This window comes from Spermophilus citellus (assembly GCF_964194105.1).
Source record: "Spermophilus citellus genome assembly, chromosome: 6".
Lineage (NCBI taxonomy): Eukaryota > Metazoa > Chordata > Mammalia > Rodentia > Sciuridae > Spermophilus > Spermophilus citellus.
The window spans coordinates 151,098,115-151,119,889 of record NC_138187.1 but is presented as its reverse complement, the minus strand read 5'-3'; the positions used below and the strand labels follow the sequence as shown (position 1 = coordinate 151,119,889).

Genomic DNA, 21,775 nt, shown 5'->3' with positions numbered 1-21,775 from the left:
TTATTTATTTATTTATTTACTTTTTAAGCAATAGAAGCAAGAGCAGAAAATCCATTCTCTCTTGCTTTTGAAGAACTTATTCCAAAGCATTGCATGTCACTTGTCCCTCATGGTTGAATGTAAATAGAGACATTTATTTGTTGGGAGGCTGGAGAGTGATTTTTTATGGATATAGAAGAAAAGAGTTATCTTTTTCTCATTCAAATACTGAAGCAACTGTTGGAGAACTCTGTGCTCAGTCACTTAGAAAATCTTGCCTTTTAAAATAGAACCTTCTGTTATCTTTTGTAGCACTTGATTGAGCAGAGAATACTGGCAAAGCATTGTGGAGGTTCTTAAGATTATTTAAGTCATTAAGGAACTGATCTTCATTGCAAACCTGCTGATATTCATTGTCTTAGATGCCATTCATCTTTGTCAAATCAGTTCCTATGGCATTTCTTTAGAACATTACTATGAAAAAGGAAAACACTGAAAAAATCTGGTGGAGGAGGTATTCTCAGAATTGATCCTGACAGTAAGATTGTAGGATCAACATTTTAATGTATTCATTAAAATTCAACTTGTGTAAACAATTTTACATATGAGAAAGCAGAGGTATAGTTGCTCCTTACTTCCTGGTATAGTACTTCTTTCATTTGTATTTTCATTATTTGTGTTTCCCTTCACCTATCGATTGGAATTTCTTTCAGGCAGGGACCCACTCATATTTTATTCATGTGTCTTCAGGGCTCAATTTACTGTCTGGCACACAGTAAGCTTTAGGGTATGTTTATAAAATGAATGTATCTAGCAACAAACCTGATTCAATTTGGTTCACTTTCCCACTGGGTTGCTGGTTATTTTATAAGTCAGACCTTTTCTTCTTATAAAAGGCAACAAAAATATATCTCAAAGAGATAGCAGGAAGACAGGACAAGAGTATTGGAACTCTAAATCTTATAGTTGTATATGTATGACATACACTAAATGCAAAGGATAAATACATCCAAAAATACAGGTATTGATAATCCCTTGAAAAAAGTGTCATGAACACAAGACATGGGGAATTGAACTCCCCAATAAATACCCAGATATCTCTACTTCAGTAGAAATCTAACCCCAAGCATCGGGCATCAGTCCATCTATCCCACAGAGAGGAAATCCTGCTACTGCCGTGGAGGCTTACCACATGCTCATGGCTGAAGCAGATGTGGGAACCAGAGTTGCTAAAAACAACTTATTTGAAAAGATTAATTAATGCAGGGTTGGAGGCTTCAGGCCCCCTTTGGGATGCTGTGTTAGTAAATGGATTTTTTGCAGTTTAGCTTTAGGAAGGACATCATCTTTGGATTTGTTAAAGGTTGTCATATATCAAAGTTCTCTTTTTAGTTGTTCTGTTTTAAAAATCAGTGAAAGAGGTGCTGGGGTTGTGGCTCAGTGGTAGAACGCTTGCCTAGCATGTGTGAGGCACTGGGTTTGATCCTCAGCACCACATATAAATAAATAAAATAAAGGCTCACTGACAACTAAAAAAAAAAATTTAAAAATCAATGGAAGAAGGTCTCGAAAGGCATGCTCATCCAGCTTTATTTTGATATCCAGAAAGCATTTCATGGTAAAACTCCAACCTCTTGCATGTGGTGCACAAGTCAGCCTTGCCCAACACTTACTGAGCACCTGGTTATACTAAAGGCAGTGCCCCAGGAATCATAGAGTGGTGTTTTTCAAATTGTGGGTTACAACTCCCTAATGCCACCAAATAATTAAGTGGTCTGTGACCAACAGTTTCTAACACATGAAATAGAGAATACAATGACTATCAGATGGCATCATAAATAGTATTTTTTTTTTGTCAAATTTGAGTTTCTGTTGTGTGTGTATGTTCATTCTCAGGCCTGCAATATGACGTGTGGTTTTTACTATGTGTGATGAACATTATTGACAAATAACTGTTGTAGAAGATACCAAAAGTTATAGAGAGGCTTCTTGCTCTTGAATAAGTTCAACTCTTGAATACTAAAGTACTGAAATGTGTGGCTTGAAGGATAAGTGCTGTGTATTTAACAAAGTGAGATAATAAAATTAGAAGCCCTTGGAGATCAATGATACTTGAAGTCATGGGGGGTGGGGGTTTGGAAGGAGTGAGCTGGAGAATGGCTTGTAGGCGAGAACTGGTGTGTGATGATGAAGGTAGCAAGACTGCAGCAGAGGTTTTGATTTATGTTGGAGAGTTTTAGATTATGGTTTGGAGATAGAAAATCCAAGGCTTATGGATGCCTTGCACTCACATGCCTGAGAGTTTGTATTAGATCAGGTAACTTGCAAGGATTCTGATGCCTAGGCATGATACCATAGAAGGTGAATTTATAGAATATTTTCCATCTCCATCCTAACTCCCCTGTGCTCATGGGCTAAGGGAATTCCTTCTAGGTGGTTTTTGGATACCAAGTCTCTGGCATCTGATCAAAGTGAGCTAGAGAGGACTTTGGCTGTTCTCCAGAATGTAAATAGAAAGGTAGAACAGGTCCCATTGTTGGTGCATGTGCGATACTCCCAGGGAGAGGAGCTGCAGTGCTGTCTGTTTGAAATATCACAAAGGAAGATGGGAAGAACATTTCTTCTGATAGCACTGCTGAGGGCTTGCTCTTCATGCCAAGGGAAAAGCAGATAAAAAGGGCTCATGTTTTTGAAGTACTGGGAATCTACCTGAAATAGGCTGTGTAAGTAATTTGTCAGGTGACCTTCTCTTTGCCCTCAACACACCCTCACTGAATCTGGTATACATAATTTATAAAGGAGTTTGGGGAGTGATCACAGAAAGTTTCTCCTTGCTTTGAAAAGGGCTATTTAATATATATCTGATAAACTCTTTACTACTATCCAGTTAAAGAGAAATTTAATAGTTTCTGATATGCTAGTGCACATCAACAGGAAGGTGATTGATTTAACTAGAAAAAAATATTTTTAAAAGACTGTAGAACCCATAACACTAACTGCATCAATAATTTTGATTAACCTTCAGTTGGAAGCCTCGATTCTTTGTTGTAGCAGATTATCAAATGTTCTAAATTGAGGTTATAATAGAAATTATTCAATTTTTAAACCAAGCCATTAGAAAAATGGTAAACAGACGCTTGCATCTAGGAATGTCAGATTCTCTTCCTCTAGTCTGTGGAGTTTGCCTACATCATAGGTATTTGACAGGGGCATAATTTAATCAGGAATGTAACAGCAAGTCCAAGCACAGCTCACGAGAGACGACGGGATGTGAGAGCACAGACTTTGGTTTCTGAAGGAGTGTGTGTAGTGTGTGTTCCCATTCTTCTGCAGAGAGGGTGGATGAATGAGAAATGAAGAAGGGGTTGTATTCGTTTATACTTATCTCATGAAGGCATCTGCTCACAATCAGTCGCTTGTAGAGAGAGTGCCAGCTGGCAGGGTATTTTCGTGATGTAAATCGTCCATCCGCTCAGAAGAGCAGAGGACAAGAAGGCCTTGTGTGGAGGACTGAATTCCTACCCAGAGGACAAGGGAGGGAGGTTCTAGAGATCTAAATGAGATCTGCTTGCATTTTCCATTTTATTTGCAGTTTTCAGCGTGTCATTTTTCCCGCTCTCCCAGCTATGATTGCTGGGTCGAATGTTTCCCTCCTTTCTCTGCTGCTTCTCTGGGTGGCCTGGGAGGGGGGCATCACTGGAACGATGGTGCCATTTTTTCCAACAGTATTATTTTCCTTGGGTTTCTGCTTGAGTGGTTTATTTTCATAAGCTGTATAAGAGCTAAAGGATATTATTACAGATTTGATTTTTACAATGATGCAAATCTCTATCCCCTCTCCATTTAACTGCTAATCTTTTTGCCTGTTTATATGCCAGCAAAAAAGAGGCCCCTCCCCCTTCTATGAAATAATAGGTAATTCTGGGTATCATGTGTATTTGAATTGTCATTGATCTTGTAAAATTTCTGAATAGACTTCTTTCTTCAGTGGTGTATGTGATAATAGAAGAAAAATTCAGATTTTCTTGGGCCAACTTTTAAAATAGTGGGCCCCACAGATGAGAGGTAGAAGACGTTTGAGTAGAGATCTTTGTTCTTATGTTCTTTGATTTCCTAGGTCAGGGATCAGCCAGCTTTTTCTGGGAAAGGCTGCGTCGTAAGTATTTTAGGCTTCTTGGCCATGCATTCCTCCCACAGTTGCTCAGTCATGCCCCTACAGCCAGAAAGCAACCCTAGACAGTGCGTAGATGTGGCTCTGTACAGTACAATTCCACTTACAGAAATAGGCAGACTACAAGTTGGATGCCTTCATCCTAGATCCCAGCTATTGAAGGTGCATCCTGAGGCCTGAGTCTAGAAGGAGGTGGGATCAGTGACACAAAGTGTTTCTAAAAGGGGAAGAGAGGATGTCCTGTAGATGAGGTGTGAATGTTGTGAAATAACTTAGAACCAGGATGTGAAATCTGGGCTTCCAGAATGTTCTTAATTCTTCATTCTCTACCCTTCTTCCTTTCTCTCTCTGCTTCTCCTCCCCCTCCTTCTCTATCATCTATATAAGCATTAGGTACTTTGTTCTTTAATTTCCCTGTTTACACACGTACACATATACAACATCTATACATATGATATTTTAAAATATCTGCAATTTCTTCTCTAGAACATAAATATTTCTATACTGGTATTTAACCCAGAGAGTGTAACTCCCTCCCTGAAAATGCCAACACTACCCGACACAGACTGGGATTAAACAAGTCTAGGCTTCTAGACAAAGAAGAAAAAGTGTTTTCTTATCTTTTTGAGTGTGCTGAAGCAGAAGTTAACTCTTTGCTTTCAGATTTGTCCCTTACCATTGAGAATTGCTAGTGGTCCTTGATTATTTTGTAACACATTAGGAATTGCGGGTGGGGAGGACAGGGGCCAGAGGGCATGGGGGATTTGGTTTGCAGGAAATCTTGACCACTATCTGCAGGTTTAAGAATACCACTGTGAAAACCTGCATAGTATTCTAAAAGTCAAATGTATAGTTTTAAGTGCCTGGGAAGTAGGACTTTGAGAATTTAAGTTAAATAAGAGGAAACTGGCATGGAGAAAAACATTGGGGAGTTTGGGTTCAGTCATGCCAGACCCCTGTTGAGTTTAACATCTGTACATGACTTAAGACAGACTGCAGTCAGACATGATGGTGCACGTCAGTAATCCCACCTACTCTAAAGTTGAGGTAGGAGGGTCCAAGTTTGAAGTTCTCCTTGGCAACTTATTGAAACCAAGTCTAAAAATAAAATAAAATAGGGCAGGGGGTATAGCTCAGTGATAGTATGTTTGCTTAGCATGAATGAGGCCTTGGGTTCAATACCCATTATTGCCAAAAAGGAGAAAAGAAGAAGATGATAGATGGAGGACTATTGTTCTAGTTTACTGTTGGTGCCTAAACTTGACACTTGCAATGCATTTTACATTGAAATGCATGACACGGGAAAGTCAAAGTAACCATTCGGGAGAGCCTAATTCATTCATACTCTTTTTGCTTCAGTAGCCATTTCTCCTGAGTCTCCTTTGCTGGATCCTCCTTATCTCCCCACTCGAAAAATTGATATGTCCTAAGACCTGCCTGGCCTGCCTCTTGTCTGTTAAACTGAGGAAGGATGGTTGTCATCTAACCCCTGATTTTGAATACTAACTCTGTCCTGATGACTTCCAGATTTCTCTCTCCTGTCTGAACCTGTCCCTAAACTGTGGACTTACGTGTGTTAATTGCTGACTTGACATTTCAACTCAGATGTTTCAAACTTATTATACCAACAACTGAACTCCCGCTTTCCTCGCCCTCCATCCCTGTACCAGCAAGTGGCAGCTTTGTCTTTCCAGTTGTAGAAGCCACAGTGTACACTCTGTGTCCCCTCTATCAGTAAAACAGATCTGTTCTTTTCTCAAAGTAGGACTAGAGTGTGACCACTTCTCACCACTTCTATTCTAGCCAAGCTACCATTTTCTCTTGCCTGAATTATTGCAACCAAACCAGTCCTCTTGTTTCTCTACAGTCCCCTTTGTTGTCTTTAGCCAGTACAGCAGCCAGAGCATGTTATTCCCTTGTTCAAAGTTCTTCAGTGGATTTTCACCTCATTCAGAGTAAAAATTAGGTCTTACAGTGGGCTGCAAAGCCCCAGATGATTGGCAGGCCCTCACCTGCCCTGCTCCTCTTACTTTTTCCCATGATGCTTTCCACCTTTCTCACTCTGAGGCAGCCAGGCTGACCTCCTCACTACTTCCAGGGACCTCCCCACGTGCTCATGCCCCAGGGCATTTGTACTTGTCTTTCCTAGAACATGCCCTCTGAGATGGTGCAGTGCTCCCCTTCTCCAGGTCTCTGCTCAGCTGTCACCTTATCCATGTCAAGGAGGCCATCTCTGATAACACAGGGTTGAATAGCACTGTTCCTCCATACTGTCTATCCCAACTTGTGATTCACCATCATCTAACACCTAAAATTTTTATTTTTACTAATTTGTTCATCCCTTAATGCAACCCTTCTCCATATTGGGCTGTAAGCTTACTAAGTTGGGGACCTTATCTTATTCTCCGCTGTGGCCCCCGTGCCTAGAACGGTGACAGACTGGCATAGCAGTGCTCAGTAAATATTTGTTGAATGAATGGAAGAATTTGGACTGAGCAGTCATCAAGAGTAATCATGGCTGTTGGCCTTGGAGCTTGAGGGAGGCGTTAGAGAAGTCAACACGCCACTGTGAAAACTAAGAGAGCCGTTTGTATATTTAAAACAGCTAATGGTGTTTGTAGCTATTTTTTCTTTTGAAGAAAGATGCAAATAGTATATGGATCTAGTGGGATGAAGGGTCAAGTTTATTAGGAGCTCAAGAATCTAGAGAGGAGAAGGCATTCGAACAAAACGAGGGATTGGAGGAGCATGGTACTGCCACAGTGGACTTTCAGGCAGATTCTCTTAGCAAATAATCGTTGTATGATTAAAAGCATGCTATTAAGGTTGGGGATATAGCGCAATTGGTAGAGTGCTTGCCTAGCATGCACAACACACTGGGTTCAATCCCGAGCAGCACCAAAAAAAAAAAAAAGGCACACTATTAACCAGCATTTTGTGTGTGATTAGAGTTGGTCTGTTACTTTACTATTATGATCAGATGTTAAACCTTTTTTTTCTCTCATCAGGTTATTCTTTTCTCAGCATTCTTTTACCATTCTTCACCTTCCTGTATGGACTCCAGCCAAACTATAATCCATTATCAATTGTGTGTGTGAATGTTGCAGAATATGAAAGAGCTTCTATAAAACTCGGCGTCGTTTTCTTTTGTATTTTAACAGTTATACATTTTTTTAAATGTAGGTTTTACTTACATAGCTCCTGTGTCATTGCCTTTGTGTTTTGTTTCCTTGGTGTTACTGTATTTGTCCTGCGTGACCTCAAGTCCTGCATGTCTGTCAGTTACCATAGCTAGGGCTGTGTTTGGTGGTGTGTGGGATTTCGGCTCAGCTAGTGTGAGTGGGAGAGGAGGCAGCCTCAGTCCTGCCTGGCTGGAGGATGGCAGGCGTCTGTGACCTACTGGCCTGAATTAGGGCTGGTATTAAATCCTGTGAGCGGGAGGTTTGGGCTAAAAAGGCTTATTCCTCAGTGCTTGGCTTAGAATTTCACTTCGCAGTCTTGTCTCTTTCAGTGAAAATATCACGTAAAATGTCAAAAACATGTATGTTGGGGTAGATTTACCTTACGTCTAGATAATAGAAAATGTCCGTAGCCTCTAACTAATTTGCATCCATTTTTACATTACCCTCCAAGCATGTTTGATATTCTGGATTCAGTTAAGAATGTTCTGTGTTCATATTCTCTCTGTTCTCATGTCCTGTGAACTCATCTTTAGTTAATTCTGGCCCTTCAGTTTGCTGAAGAGCATATGGCATTTTTGGAGATTGTATTTGGGTAATGCAAGCGGAAAGATTGTACTTTTGAAGGATAGCATCAAGTGGTATTTTGGGAACAATAGAGAGGGATTAGAAGTGTATTCTTTAAAGGACTTAAACTTTAAATTTGATCTTTATGGAAAAATCTAGTTTCCATAAGAGATTACGGATTTATCTTCTCCAAAATCATAGTCTGTTTCAAAACTTGTTTTCCTTGTGACGCCTTAGTTTTAACCATACCATTATTTTTATAAAGAGCCTTTGGTGTATAGGATTTTATTAGCTTTAAAAAATTCTAAAGTGCTTATCTTTTCTTTTATCACTGAGGCCACATAGAATTGAGTCTCTCCATATTCCAGCTCTGCTCATCTCAGCATGTCTTTGTGTCGTTGATGGAAGTATTTATTGCTTGTACTAAAAATATGGCTGTCAGCCTTTTGTTGATTCTAGAGAGACTATTAAATTATAAGTTCCATTACATTTGCTGTAATCATAATTATAACAATTAACTCAAATAAGCTATAAAGGTAACTTGTCTTCATTGGTCATTTGTATGGTTGTGTACTTTTAGCCCCTTGCACTGTGGTCATTTGGCTGATTGACAAGGGAGAGACCTTGAACAAGAAGCACTGAAATTTAGGGGAAAGGAACAGGGTGAGATTTTAGAGCATTCGGTTTTGAGGATGGGTTGGGGCAGTAGAAACCAGCTCTCCAACCCGCAGTTAGGGTGAGTTTTCCCGCAGTTGGAAAGGCTGCACTGTACTCAGATCACCTCGGGCCTTCCCATGTTTGCTCAGTTGTTCTCTTGGTGTTCTGATTGCCCGGGTCCGCTTGAGGATCCCAGTTGCAGCATTAACTTGGCTCTGGGTCATCTTGACTGGTGAGGCTCTATTTGTGCAGTCCGTCTGCTGAGGTGGAACAATAACAGCTGGTATGCAGCTGGACATGTTGTCCTGGGAACTCTTGTTTCGGCCAGCAGTTATGCTAACAAAATTGAAAACGTTTTCAAATAGTTGCTTTCTGTGTCTACTGTTTGTGTTAACTGTTTGGAGAATCCTATTTAGTAGCCTAAACATACACCATCTCCAGTTGACTTTGTACTACAACTTTATTTAAGTTTTATATTCCTAAGTCTGGCTGCGGGAAGAACTTCCATTTTCTAAAAGAGTCAGCATGAAAGATTTCTATAGAATTAGCATAGAAGAACAAGGGTGAACCAGTGACTCCTAATTTGATATTTTAGATTGAGCTAATTTTCTTCTAATTCAAGCCATAGAAGGGCATTTTGAAATTTTGTAAAATTCTGCATGGCTCTTGTCATTCATTACTAAAATGTAAAAGAGGCTGTGTCACAAGATTCTCATGGAATTTTTCTGAGTTGCACATAACAGAGAAGCATTTATGTTCCCCAGCAGTCAGGACTTGAATCCAATCCTGCAGAAGTCTTGCTCCTACTCAGAGATTAGAAATACTTCCCCACGTAGGAGGTTTACATGGAATTCTTGGCTTGGCCCTGCTTGAACAATGGATAGATTCTCATTGTTCAGTCAGGCCCTTCTCATTCCCTCAGCCAGCATGAACAGTGGGATGCTGAGCAAAAGATATTAGTTAATTTTGTGTGCTTCATTCTAAACGGCTGCACTTGAGATTTTTTTTTTCTTAATTTATGGAAGCAGTGAGGCAGGACAGGGGAGAACAGTAGAACATTCAGAAGCTAAGTACTTTCTCAAGGCGTACACATCCATGTTAGTCTTCAAGTGCGTGAACATGAGGTGAGGAGTGGAAGATGTTCTACTCGTAGAGTTGCTGGAATTCCTCCCAGGATTGTACTTACTGATTTCCTTCATTGTTGGGCTTGGTTGCTTTACCTCAAAGTCACACTGTCGACTACTTGCTCCCAAAGTGTAGTGATAGAATTAGAGAGTCACTCTTGGAAGATGGGACCTGTTTTCTGTTCACCTGATTCACACCAGATCTTCTTATTTTGTCACCTGTGGAAAGAGTAGGATGGACATTTGAAGAGTAGGGACGTAGGGTGGGAGAGAAAGAGGACATGCAGCTCTCAGTGGCACCTGTTAGTTTTCCAGTTCTTGATGATCCATGGTTACAGGTCATCTCAGATAACACAGATAACTCATTCTGTTTTTCTGTATTTTCTTCTTATTAATTCAGACTAGATTCTAAGTCCCTCGATATGACTTCAGCCCCCTTGTCTTATTGTCTTTCCATGTCACTGGCAAGGGGTGCTAAATGCTCTTGTGAGGACCACACCGCCCCAGGGATGGCCTCTTCTTGGTTGTCTACCTGCACAATAAGGCTCCTCTTCTCTAGTGAGTTTTCTTTGCTGATCTCTACTGACTATTAGAAAGTTTACACTCTCTAAATATTCCCCCCCTCCCCCCAGATTTTCCTCAACCCTTAGTGCAGGTGCCCTTTGTTTTTACTTCAAGAAAAGAAAAAGTTAGCTTGGTGTGGTGGTGCACACCTGTAATCTCAGTGGCTCCAGAGGCTGAGGCAGGAGGATTACAGGTTCGAAGCCAGCTTCTGTAACTTAGCAAGGCCCTACACAATGTAGTGAGACTCTGTTTCTAAATAAAATATAAAAAAGGGCTGGGGATCTAGCTCAGTGGTTAAGTGCCCCTGGGAATCTCCAGTTACCCCCCACCCCCCAAAAAAGAAAGTTATCAGAACTCTTTCAACTTCTGTCCATTAAAACTTACAAAGTTGCTTGCATTTGCACCCAGAAAGTGAAGAGGCACATTTACTCTGTGAGTACCATCCTTCAACTAGCAAAGAATCTTGTTTCTCAGCCTGTATTTCAGCACTTCCTTCTCTGCGGACCCCAGCACAGCAGCAGTAAGCGCATTGAAAAAGGGAAAAGGAAACTCCCCCCATTTTCATCCCTTCTTGATGCTGCCCTTTGGCCCAGTGCCAGAGCAGGCTGACCACGCATCTTGCACCTTCCTGTTGTCCATCCTCCGTTCCAGGGTCTGTGATTCCTGCGCTTGGAACTGCTTCAGGTGCAGCACTGGCCTCTCTGTGGCTCAGCCAATGGATGCTCCTTGGTCAGTTTCCTCGGCTTCTCTTACCCACGGTTGCTCCTGTAGCTTGCTCTGCTGGCTCTTACGCCTGGGTGATGGGGAAAATCATCCCTTTGCCCAGATCTTTAGTATCCATTGACATGCTAATGGCCCCCAAAGCTGTGTGTTTCAGAAGTCTCTTGGGCCTTCAGACCACCCACATCCAGCTCCCTTCTACTCATCTCCTCTTGTCTAGGTGACTTGAAGTCACCCCAAATCGTCATCCCTGCCTGCTTACCCTGCCCTGTTCTCTGTTTTAGTGAATGCTGCTACTCTCCATTTGGTTGTTTTTAAACTAGAGAACTGAATGTTGTTCTTAATCTTTCCACCTCATGGACTGGGATAGAGCGGCTGAGGGAAGCAGAGTGATAACGGTGCAGTGGAGGGGGCCTTCAGCTGGGCTTTCCTCCTACCCCTCCTGAGATCCTTTTGCTTCTCTTCATTCCAGTGTCCCTGCCTTAAATTCAGCCTCTGCCATCTCCCCTGGAGCACCAGCACATCATCATCTTTAAATATATATATATATATATATATATATATATATATATATATATATATATATATATATATAAATAAATTATAGATGGACACAGTACCTTTATTTTATTTATTTATGTATTTGTGTGCTGCTCAGGATGGAACCCAGTGCCTCACACATAGTGGGCAAGCGCTCTACCCCTGAGCCCCTGCCCCCACCACCACATTGTCTTAACCTCTGTCTTCAGCTCCATCCCTTCTAATATCCACGCTGGGCCCACAGCATGAAATGTGGCCTTGTGTCCTGGTGTCTGCCCTTCAGAAGCTGGCCATTACCCTTGCACCGAGTTTGTTCCGTGCTCTGCTTCTTGTTGACTCCCTCCAGCCTCTCTCTTGTTCTGATGTGTTGAGCAGCCCTTATTCTTCCCGGATCATGCCTCATGTTCTTTAGACTTTCATACGGGGCATTTTATCTGTCTGGGCAGCTGACCCCTGTTTGCTTAGCTAACTCTAAGCATTCCTCAGGTCTTGGATTTAGGTGCCACTTCCTCTAGGAAACATTTCTTGACCTCATGCACTGGGTTGGGTGACCTTCCTCCATGGTCCCCCTGCGTGCTTCCCTTCCCCTATTCTAGAATCACCACAGAATTGGACTTGTCTGTGTCCACTCTGGATTGACTGCGACTCTGAGGGCAGTGCCTGTGGCTGTCTTGGGGGGAAGTGAGGAAGCAGCCTCCACTGAGGTCACCACAGAGCGTGTGCAAGAGGGTAAAATGGAAACCGCAGCTCCGAAACATGCTCAGAGATGGCCAGGCCAGGCCAGTGCCCGTGAGCTAGGCCGCCCCAGAGTTTGATGCAGGCAGAATTACTTTCTGGATGTTTTGCCATCCCTGGGTGTGCGATGTGGTCACGGTGAGAGTGGCCACATGTGCCCATTTACTTCAGAATATGGCTTTTTAATGGTGCAGTGGAGGGGGACTTCAGCTGGGCTGCTGGCCCCTCCCTGAAGAGGCAGAAGTTGATCTGGAACACAGATCCCCTGGTCCTTTCTACCTTCTCTCCTTTGGCCCAGTCAGCTGCAGTCAGCTTGCTAAAGAACAATAGGATGTCCAAAAGGAAGAGAGAGAATAGAAAAGCAAGGTAATCTGTAATCCACAGATTAGTGAGGACACCTTTGAACATCCTGAGCTAACTGCTCCTGCATACAATTAGACTGTTTTACCATTCTTGAATGTCTGAGATAATGAGTCTCATTCAGAGGTGAGGGCTTGACATTTTTGACACAATAGATACAATAAAGGTTAAACTTGCATTCTTTTAATGAGGTGCATTAACTGTGTGTAGGTGGTCTGTGTCCAGGCAAAGCCTTGTCTTACATCCTAGGTGCCAGATCCTTATTCATATATATCCTTTGGCACCTGTACCCTGGTAGTCCATGCTACAGCAAAGTCTTTATGTGTGAACATATCCAGGGGCCTAGTCTAATATTTTTTTCCATATATCTTACCATAATAATGCTTTATATCTGTATCAAGTTTTCCAGTTCATCAGGCACATGCAAGGTCTTAGTTTGACCTTCCTACAACCCTTTGAGGTGGGTGGAGCAGGGAATATCATCCTAATTTTTTTCCCTACTTTTTTTTTTAAAAACTGGTGTATTATAGTTGTACATGATGGAGGAATTTGTTGTTACTTATCATACATGCACACAATATAACAATAGAATTTGGCCAGTACTATCATCCTCATTTTTACAGAAGAGAAAATGGCAAGAGCAGAAATATGATCCAGTTGAAAAATAGATTTAGCTCATCATATCAGTTTTGCTGTGGATAAAGCTGAGTTTTAAAGAGCGTGGCCTGAACAGACACCGTGAATCTCCTTATCACCAATAAGAGGGCATTGCCAGAGAGGTCGGGATGGTTATTCCTGAGTAGCTAATTCACTTGTGAGAAGACTGTCTCAAGTTTAATAAGCTTCTCCTGTCCCCCAGTATATGGCTCAGGTCCGAATGTGTTAGTTTTGCCCAACTATACTTATTGACCAAATTGGGATCTGTACTATAACATAAAAGTAACAAAATAGCGATATTGATAGAAACAAAAAGACCCAGTGTGTGAGTGAATGGTGACTAAACACAGTTGCACATTCTTTCTTTTACCCATCTGAACGCGTTGGCTGGCAGCCAAGCCATCCTGACCATAAGACTGTGCACTAGTTATTGCAGGGAACTGTCTGACCTAGTGACTCTTCTTCCAGAGGGGTGGCAGCCCATCGACTCCTCCCTTTTCCTGCCCTTCTCAGAGTTTCCGACTCATGTATTCTCTTTTGAACACATCCAAGTACAATCTTTAAGCCTCTTTTCTTCCCATCTCTTTGTTGAACTTCTGAAGGAGAGCTTTTTTTTTTCTTCTTTCCTGTTCTACTTCCTGCTCCATCTCCCATACACTACTTCCCTTCCTAAAATCTCTGTTTCTTAATTTGGATAAGTAAATAGTATTGCATCAAGAATGACATTAATGTTTAATAAAGAATGAGATTTTAAAAGTCTTACAAGTAGACCATTTAGAAAGTCAGCAAATATTTTTGTATCTGTTAATTAAGCTTTTGTTGAAGCACCAGATTTAAGAATAAATGTTTTTAATTTAGTTTTTTTTTTTTTTTAAAGTACTGATGCAACCAGTTTTCATTGCAAACAGAGTTTCAGCAATGTATGTCATGAACAGGTCTTTACGAGCTGATGTTTGAACCTATCTGTACTTTGTCATTCTGTGGGAAAATGTACACTGCTTGCAGTTTTAGGATGTCCTACTTGACATAGCCAGCATGTGGTGTGCTCTGGGGTTGTCTTGGTCTAATGTGCACAGGAGATTTGTATCCTCCAGACCAAACTAGGAATGGAGGGGTTTCCTGGCCTTCACTCCTAGGGCTCATGAACTCTCGTGTGTTTGTCCCACAGGGAAAGCTTTTGATATCACCTACGTGCGCCTCAAGTTCCATACCAGCCGCCCCGAGAGTTTCGCCATCTACAAGCGCACGCGGGAGGATGGGCCCTGGATCCCCTACCAGTACTACAGTGGCTCCTGCGAGAACACCTACCTGAAGGCCAGCCGTGGCTTTATCAGGACAGGAGGGGATGAGCAGCAGGCCTTGTGTACCGATGAGTTCAGTGACATTTCTCCCCTCACCGGAGGCAACGTGGCCTTCTCGACCCTGGAGGGCAGGCCCAGTGCCTACAACTTTGACAATAGTCCTGTGCTGCAGGTAGGTAGCCTCAGCGTGGCGGGGGGACCAGGTAGCTCTTCCACGTACCAGGTGCTAGAAGGTCAGGTAGTGGGCCTGGAGCCCCACTGCTGAGGTGGGGATCAGAGTGGAACCTACTTCTGATGGACAGCTGAGTTTTCTGCTGTTTGTGCCAGGGAAATTATTTTCTTACTACCGCCTGGTTTGTTCTCACGTCCTTATGTACTTGCAAAGATACCCTGGCATGGACACTACAAGTTTTTAACAAGTTGAACAAGTCTGATTTTAGTCTGTGCACTTGAGGCAGAAATATTCTGCCTCTGACCTTTGGAAGAAGATAATGGGACCTAATCTACCCAAGTACTCTTGCATCTTTTCTTACCTCTTTGATTTGACAAAAATAAAAAGCATTTTTTTTTAAGTTAGCAAAGGGGAACAGTTGAAGCAAGATACTTAAGAATGCCACCTTCCTCCATTATTACATAGGGAGATTTTGGTTGGGCTTGTCTAACTCTTCTGCCAATCACTATAAGAATTTTTCATCATCTGAAAGGATGGGTGTTAGTGGAGGTACCAGTTAGGTACCCATGGTATTGCACTTAAGTGTTATGATAGAAACCTTTCCCTGTCTAATGGCAGAAGAAATTAAAGATTTTTTTTTAACCAATTCTATATTTGCTTTCCTTGTGTACCCTGATTTGGAATCTTCTATTACTTAGATTTCTGTAAACTTGTTGTATGATCTAGCTGGATAATGGGAAAGAGTTCTGAGCCCTGTGCCTGTCTCAGCACACGAACACAGAGTTGGAGACACTACTGTCATGTGGCTGCGGTTATCATCTAGCTGGGGTGGCCTGTGTTCATCGACTGAGACAAGGAAGACTGGATGTGGATTTGCAAATGCTGGGTACATTTTATGAAAACCTGTTATGATTTCTAAATAGGAAATCCTGCTGTTTTTCTGAGTCTTCTGAAAACTTTAGTGTTCTCTCATTATTTCCTCTCTGAAATTTATTATGTTCAAGGACTCTCACTAATTTGGTTGTATGGTTTTGAACAGTGCCGAATCAAAGAGTATGTGTCTCGGTGGGTCCAGTTAGTTCCCTCCTTCCTTTGAGGGTTGCTGGGAGATGGCGAATGTGAAAGTACTTGGTAAATTCTGAAGTTATGGTGAACAGTGAATATGTTTGCAGAGGCCTTTCAGAAAAATGTTTCTTGGAATGGGAGTAGGCCATGTTCAAAATGAATGGCAGAAAGAACAGTTGATTCGGATAGATGGAAAAGCAGAAGATCAAACGCTGGGGGGAGGCCATACCAGGAAGCATTTGCCAGCCTCATTTCCTCCTGCAGCAGATTGCTGTGTTTTCCTGTCCTGGACGGGCAACAGTGTGGTCAGCAGGCAAGAGATGTGTAATGAAGTTGTGGCTGTGGTTCTTGGTGCCTGTGCTAACTATGTGTCTTAGTGTCACGTGTCTTGAGCAGCTTCCCCTGCTGTAGAAATTCATCTGCTGCTATTTATTCCCATAGAAACTAATGAGAATGCATGTGGTAAAAATGCTATAGGCATCTGCATAATTTGGTCATTTCATTTAATTATGTGTTTCTGGATGTAAGAGCTGTGGTCCGCATGTCCCATGGCCAAGGAGAGTGGGCTGGATTGTCAGCTGGTCTGACATGAGGAGAGAGACAGATGTCCTCTCCTTCCAGAAGCTGCAGGCTCCCAGATGGAGGAGGCAGCCCTTCCTGCTTTCACTGTACAGAAGCATTTCTAAGCATACATTGTTGTAATAACAGCATTTATTACTCACTTGTGCTATAATGTGGTAAGTGCTAATCCAAGCTCTTAAGAGATAGTGATTCTTTTAACTCATAATAGCTCCGTAAGTTGCTTTCATTATCTCCATTTTACAAATGAGGAATCAGAGGCTGAGAAAGCTTATAACTTGCCCTAGATCACAGTTTTAAGTGGCAGAATTGAGATTCAGGCCCTGTGAAGTCCAGCTCTAGCGTCTGCTCTTTTTAAGATGCTCATGATGAAACAATATTAGCGTCAGCCCTCCTTCATGGAGAGCTGTGATCAAGGTGCAGGTGGTAGAAGTTATAAAAGCATTAAGCAGGGGTATGTTTAGCTATTTACATTACAGACAACTAACAAATTCCAACTGTTGTGACCGCGAGTGGGAGTTGTTGTGGAATTCCAAGACTGGATGCAGTGAAGTCATCATCTCTTCTTCTTTCTAATTATACTCAAAGTGTCAAAGAGATTAGCTTTTATGAGCTCTCCATGTTGCTCTGTGTGCCAATTTGGCATAGTTTAAGGCAGTGGTTCTTAAGCAGAGGTGTGTCACCCTACTCACATGGAGCCTTCTGGAAGCATAGGTGCCTGCACCTTTGCACTTGCTCATTACACCTCTGAAGGTGACTCTGACCTGTCATGCCTAGGAAGGTCCCCAGGACTTAGAGCAGAAATGGTACCTTTGGGTGGTCACACATGATCTGCCATCCCAAAACATAATGTTTCTGAACATCTGTGGTTTATTTTTCTCCGTGATTCTAGTTGGCCTGGGTTCACTCACACAGCAGGTCATCTTCCGTCCTCAGAAGGCAGGACCTGGCTTCCCATGCAGGGGAGGAAGTGTCCCGGGAGGGCAGGTCCTTGTGTGTAAATGCTAGACGAGCCTGTTGGTGTCACCTTTGCTGATGTCTCCTCCCCCAAACCAGCCAGACACACAAGCACAGTGTGGAAAATGTCAGCACAGGGCGAGGTTCTGGCAGGCGGGATTCATGGGATCATTGTTGTACCAGTCTACCACGCACATAAATGTCTGATTAAGTCAGTTCAGTGAAGGGGCACTTGGTGTCAGGGCTCAGATCTGGTGAAACCTGGGGGAAAGCTGTGGAACCTTTGTTCCAACGTGGTCAGACGTGGGCTCTTCAGGTTCATTTATTCGTTTGGCATACCTACTGTTCACTGAACACAGTAATCAAAACAGACACTGACTGCCTGCCACCTGGTGCTTATAGTCAGATGGTGGGAGCAGATGATACAAATAGCACAGGAAAGGAAAGTAGGGAGCTGGGGAGGGATAGCCATTTAGATAGGGTGGCCAGGGAAGACCTCATGGAAAAGGTGATGCTGTGGGAAAGGTCAAGACAAAAGGCCACATTTCATTGTTCCAAACCAATGCCAAGTTCACACGTGGGTATTTCCCCCAGATCTGTTAGTAGGGATTGGGTCCAGGAGGGGAGGGATAGATGGTACAGAACAGGAATAGGGAGGCATATCTAGAACAGTGTGGTGGTCTGTGACCTCTGAGCTGGTCTCTGCATTTGGGTTGTAGATGTGGAATGGGGAGAAGTGACACATGTATTGAGCGCCTAATATATGCTAGCCTTTTATTTATTTTTGTGGTACGAGGGGTGGGACTCAAGGCCTTGCACACACTAGGCAAGTACTTCCCCACTGAGCCAACCCCCAGCCCGTACACCAGTCTTTTAAATATGTGTTTCACTTAAACCTTTGAACAGTCTAGTGGAAGAAACTAGTCTTGCTTCTTCTAGCCTGAATGTTAAAGTAACAGTGTCAATCAAAGAAGGGAAGAATCTAGGAGGAGAAAAACATCAGGAAATTAAGGAGTCATTGAGTATTTTAATAGATTTAGTGCTAGAAAAGGACAAACCTTTGATTATACATGAACTACTGAGAAAACGTCATCACTTTTATGTCTCTCATCAGAGTTCCTGTACTCTCTTATATTTCTGTGTTTGCTCCCTGACAGGAATGGGTAACAGCTACTGACATCAGAGTGACTCTCAATCGCCTGAACACTTTTGGAGATGAAGTGTTTAATGACCCCAAAGTTCTCAAGTCCTATTATTATGCAATCTCTGATTTCGCTGTGGGTGGCAGGTAAGCAAACTATTAAATCTGCCTTGGACGTGCTCTGCTATAGAAGTGACTGTAGCGCCTTGTTTACAGCTGCATCCATGCTGTTGCTAGATTTTTTTTCCTTACTAACAGCAAGAGTCGCAGGACATAGGGATAATACATATCTGGAAGGACAGGCAGCAACCTAGAATATTTCTCTGGAAACTAAGTGATTAGTTTCCAGAGAAAACAAAACCTTGTCAAACCAATACCTTAGCACACACTGACCATTTAAATGCAGAGCCCCAGCACAGGCAAGCAAGACTGCTAAGGAAGAGTAAGACTGGCCTTCTGAGAAGGCCTCACCTTCTAGAAGTTTCCAAATAAAAGCGGCAGGTCATGAATGAATGCATAGAAATTTAAATACTGGTTGAAAGTCCCTAATCCAGAAATTAGAAATGTTTCAAAAGCTAAAACTGTTTGAGTGCTGTCATGATGCAAAATTCTACACCTGATCCCAGGTGATGGGTCATTGTCAAAATGCAGGCACACTTCAAATGTGACATAAAACTACCTTCAGCCCTGGTGTATATGAAACTTAAATGGATTTTATGTTTAGACTTGGGTTCCAGCCTCAAGATTTCTCATTATGTGTATACAGACATTCTGAAATCTGTGGAAATCTGAAATCCCAAACTCTTCTCATCCCAAGGGATAAGAATGTTCTACCTGTGCTAGTATGGTCACATGTTTTAAGTATAAAAATAGCAAGCAGCAATAGAAAAAATGCCATATATCAAGAATGACCCAGAACTGTCAGGCTAGAAGAGCAGGAGGATCTTATTTGGGCCTTGAAGAATGGGTAGGACTTGGATAAGGAGGAAAGACATCTGGACTGGGTGCAGGAGGATGGCCATGGCCAGGAGCAAAAGTCAGAGATGGGAGAGTATAAACCTACTTGAAGTAAGAAAAATGTTCATTTTAGTTCATTTAGCTCTCTTTTGCCGCTGTGACTAAAACTGTCAAGAACAATTTTAAGGAGGAAAAATTTATTTGGTGCTCACAGTTTTAGAGGTCTCAGTCCATAGACATTCCTCAGGGCTTGAGGTGAGGCAGAACATCATGGTGGAAGAGTATGATGGAGAGAACCGGCTCATATGAGGATTAGGAAGCAGAGAGAGAATCCATTTGCCAAATACAAATTATATACTCCAAAAGCATGCCTCTAGGGACCCACTTCCTCCAGCCACACTCCACCTGCCTTCAGTTACTACTCAGTAATCTGGTCAGGGGATTAATTCATCAACTATGTTAAGGCTCATCATGAGCTTTTGGGACACACCTCACATCCAAACCATAACAATGTCTTATATAAGTTTGTAGAACTATTAACCTGAATGATAATTTAGTGGCCCAAGACCTTAGATAGGACGTCAAGAATCTTGTACTTTTTTACCTTGTATGAGCCTATGACATATCAAGAGCAGAAACATCATTTTTGCACATTGTGTTCCTGGTAATGATGCTTAGTGAAAGTAATGAAAACTGTAACCAATGAGATATCAGGCATACTTTCTGGAATAGGCAGTGATATCAAAACAGTGGATTATGGAGATTAGTATCAAGCAGAGTGAATGTAGGATATAATTAGAGAATTCATATTTCTGTTATGATGCTGTATAGTCAAGTGTTAGGTAACACATACCTGATATCAGGTGTTGGAGACAATGGAATAGAAAAGAATATACAGATCCATTTTCTTATGTAGGACTGATTGTCAAGACTTAGTCTAAAATGATTTTAAGGTTCAGTGATCTAGGAGAAAAGTACTATCATTAACACAATGAGTGAAGAAGATGGGCTAATTTGGTGGAGATGATGAGTTTAGCTGTAGACAAGTAAAACTTTAGGTCACAGTAGACATCTAAGCTTGTGCAGCAACCAAGGAGAACAGCTCAGGGGAAGGACGAGAGCAGGAAATCTGAATTTGTGACTCATCCTGGCACACTTTAGATGATTCCAGAGTGTTTGCATGTATTTTCAAATGATAGTTGAGCTATGAAACTGGCCACAGTCTTTAAGGAAACTCGTGAGGGAGTGTCCTTGCTCCACCATGCAGTTAGTATTCACGAGGGCCCTTGGGTGCCAGTTTATGACCATACCTGCATCTCGGGAATCCTTCAAGGAGTCTTGTCCCATGCAGCCTGAGGGAATATTCTCACTCCTGGGTACTCACATGGAGGATGACATATCTAATTTAGTGTCTCACCACCTGCACATTGAAATCAGTATGCCAGATTATTGGCAATATATGATATATGTGCCTGTGCAATCCTGAGCACATAAATGAGGCAACTCCTTGATCCTCACAATAATCCTGCAAGGTAGACATTGTCGTCATCCCTGCTTTACAGGTGAGGTTCAGTTACTCTGGTGAGTGACAGGGGTTTCAGACCTAGGCAGCCTGACTTCCTACTCCACGAGCTTTTTTTTTTTACATTGCTGTGGTTCTTAGGATTAAACCCAGTGGTACTTCACCAATGAGCTACATCCTCAGTTCTTTTTAAATTTTTTATTTAGGGACTAAATTGCTGAGGCTGGCCTGAAACTTGTAATCCTCCTGAGTTGCTGGGATTGCTCCCTGCCCTTCTTAACCACTGTAGCCTTCTTAACCACAGTACCCTGCTGCCTCTCAACACACACCTGAGTTCAGGAATTGATCCTACAGGTGTCCTCAGCAACTGTGAGGGGCTTTCCTCTCACACCTGGTTAAGGCCTTTTCCCTTTTAAATAAAGCTACTCTTTCTTTTAACTTAGTCTTGCTCATTTCCTTAGTTTACATTTTGAACAGTAAAACTCAAAAGCATTCTTTGGTTGTTTCTGGTTCTCTGTATACATAGTTTTTCTGCATCATTTCTGGGAACTTGCAGGAGTTCATTCTTGGGGACGTCTCTTCTCTTTCCAGGTGTAAATGTAACGGACATGCCAGCGAGTGTGTGAAGAATGAATTTGACAAGCTGGTGTGTAATTGCAAACATAATACGTATGGAGTAGACTGTGAAAAGTGCCTGCCTTTCTTCAATGACCGGCCGTGGAGGAGGGCAACTGCTGAAAGTGCCAGCGAGTGCCTGCGTGAGTGCCCCTGGGCTGTCTGCCTGTTGTCTTAAGGACTTCCAGAGGTAGAAGGAGGAACCAGCCTTTC

General features: G+C 42.3%; 1 protein-coding gene across 1 annotated transcript in view; it reads left to right on the top strand.

Annotated features, from left to right (window-relative positions):
* The window catches only part of LAMC1 (laminin subunit gamma 1), a 111,091-nt gene that overhangs the window by 53,079 nt on the left and 36,237 nt on the right, over positions 1-21,775 (top strand). The window contains exons 2-4 of the mRNA XM_081298475.1: positions 14,422-14,726; positions 18,485-18,615; positions 21,539-21,705. Of these exons, the coding sequence (XP_081154601.1) occupies positions 14,422-14,726; positions 18,485-18,615; positions 21,539-21,705 (603 nt within the window). The remainder of the gene's footprint in view (positions 1-14,421; positions 14,727-18,484; positions 18,616-21,538; positions 21,706-21,775) is intronic.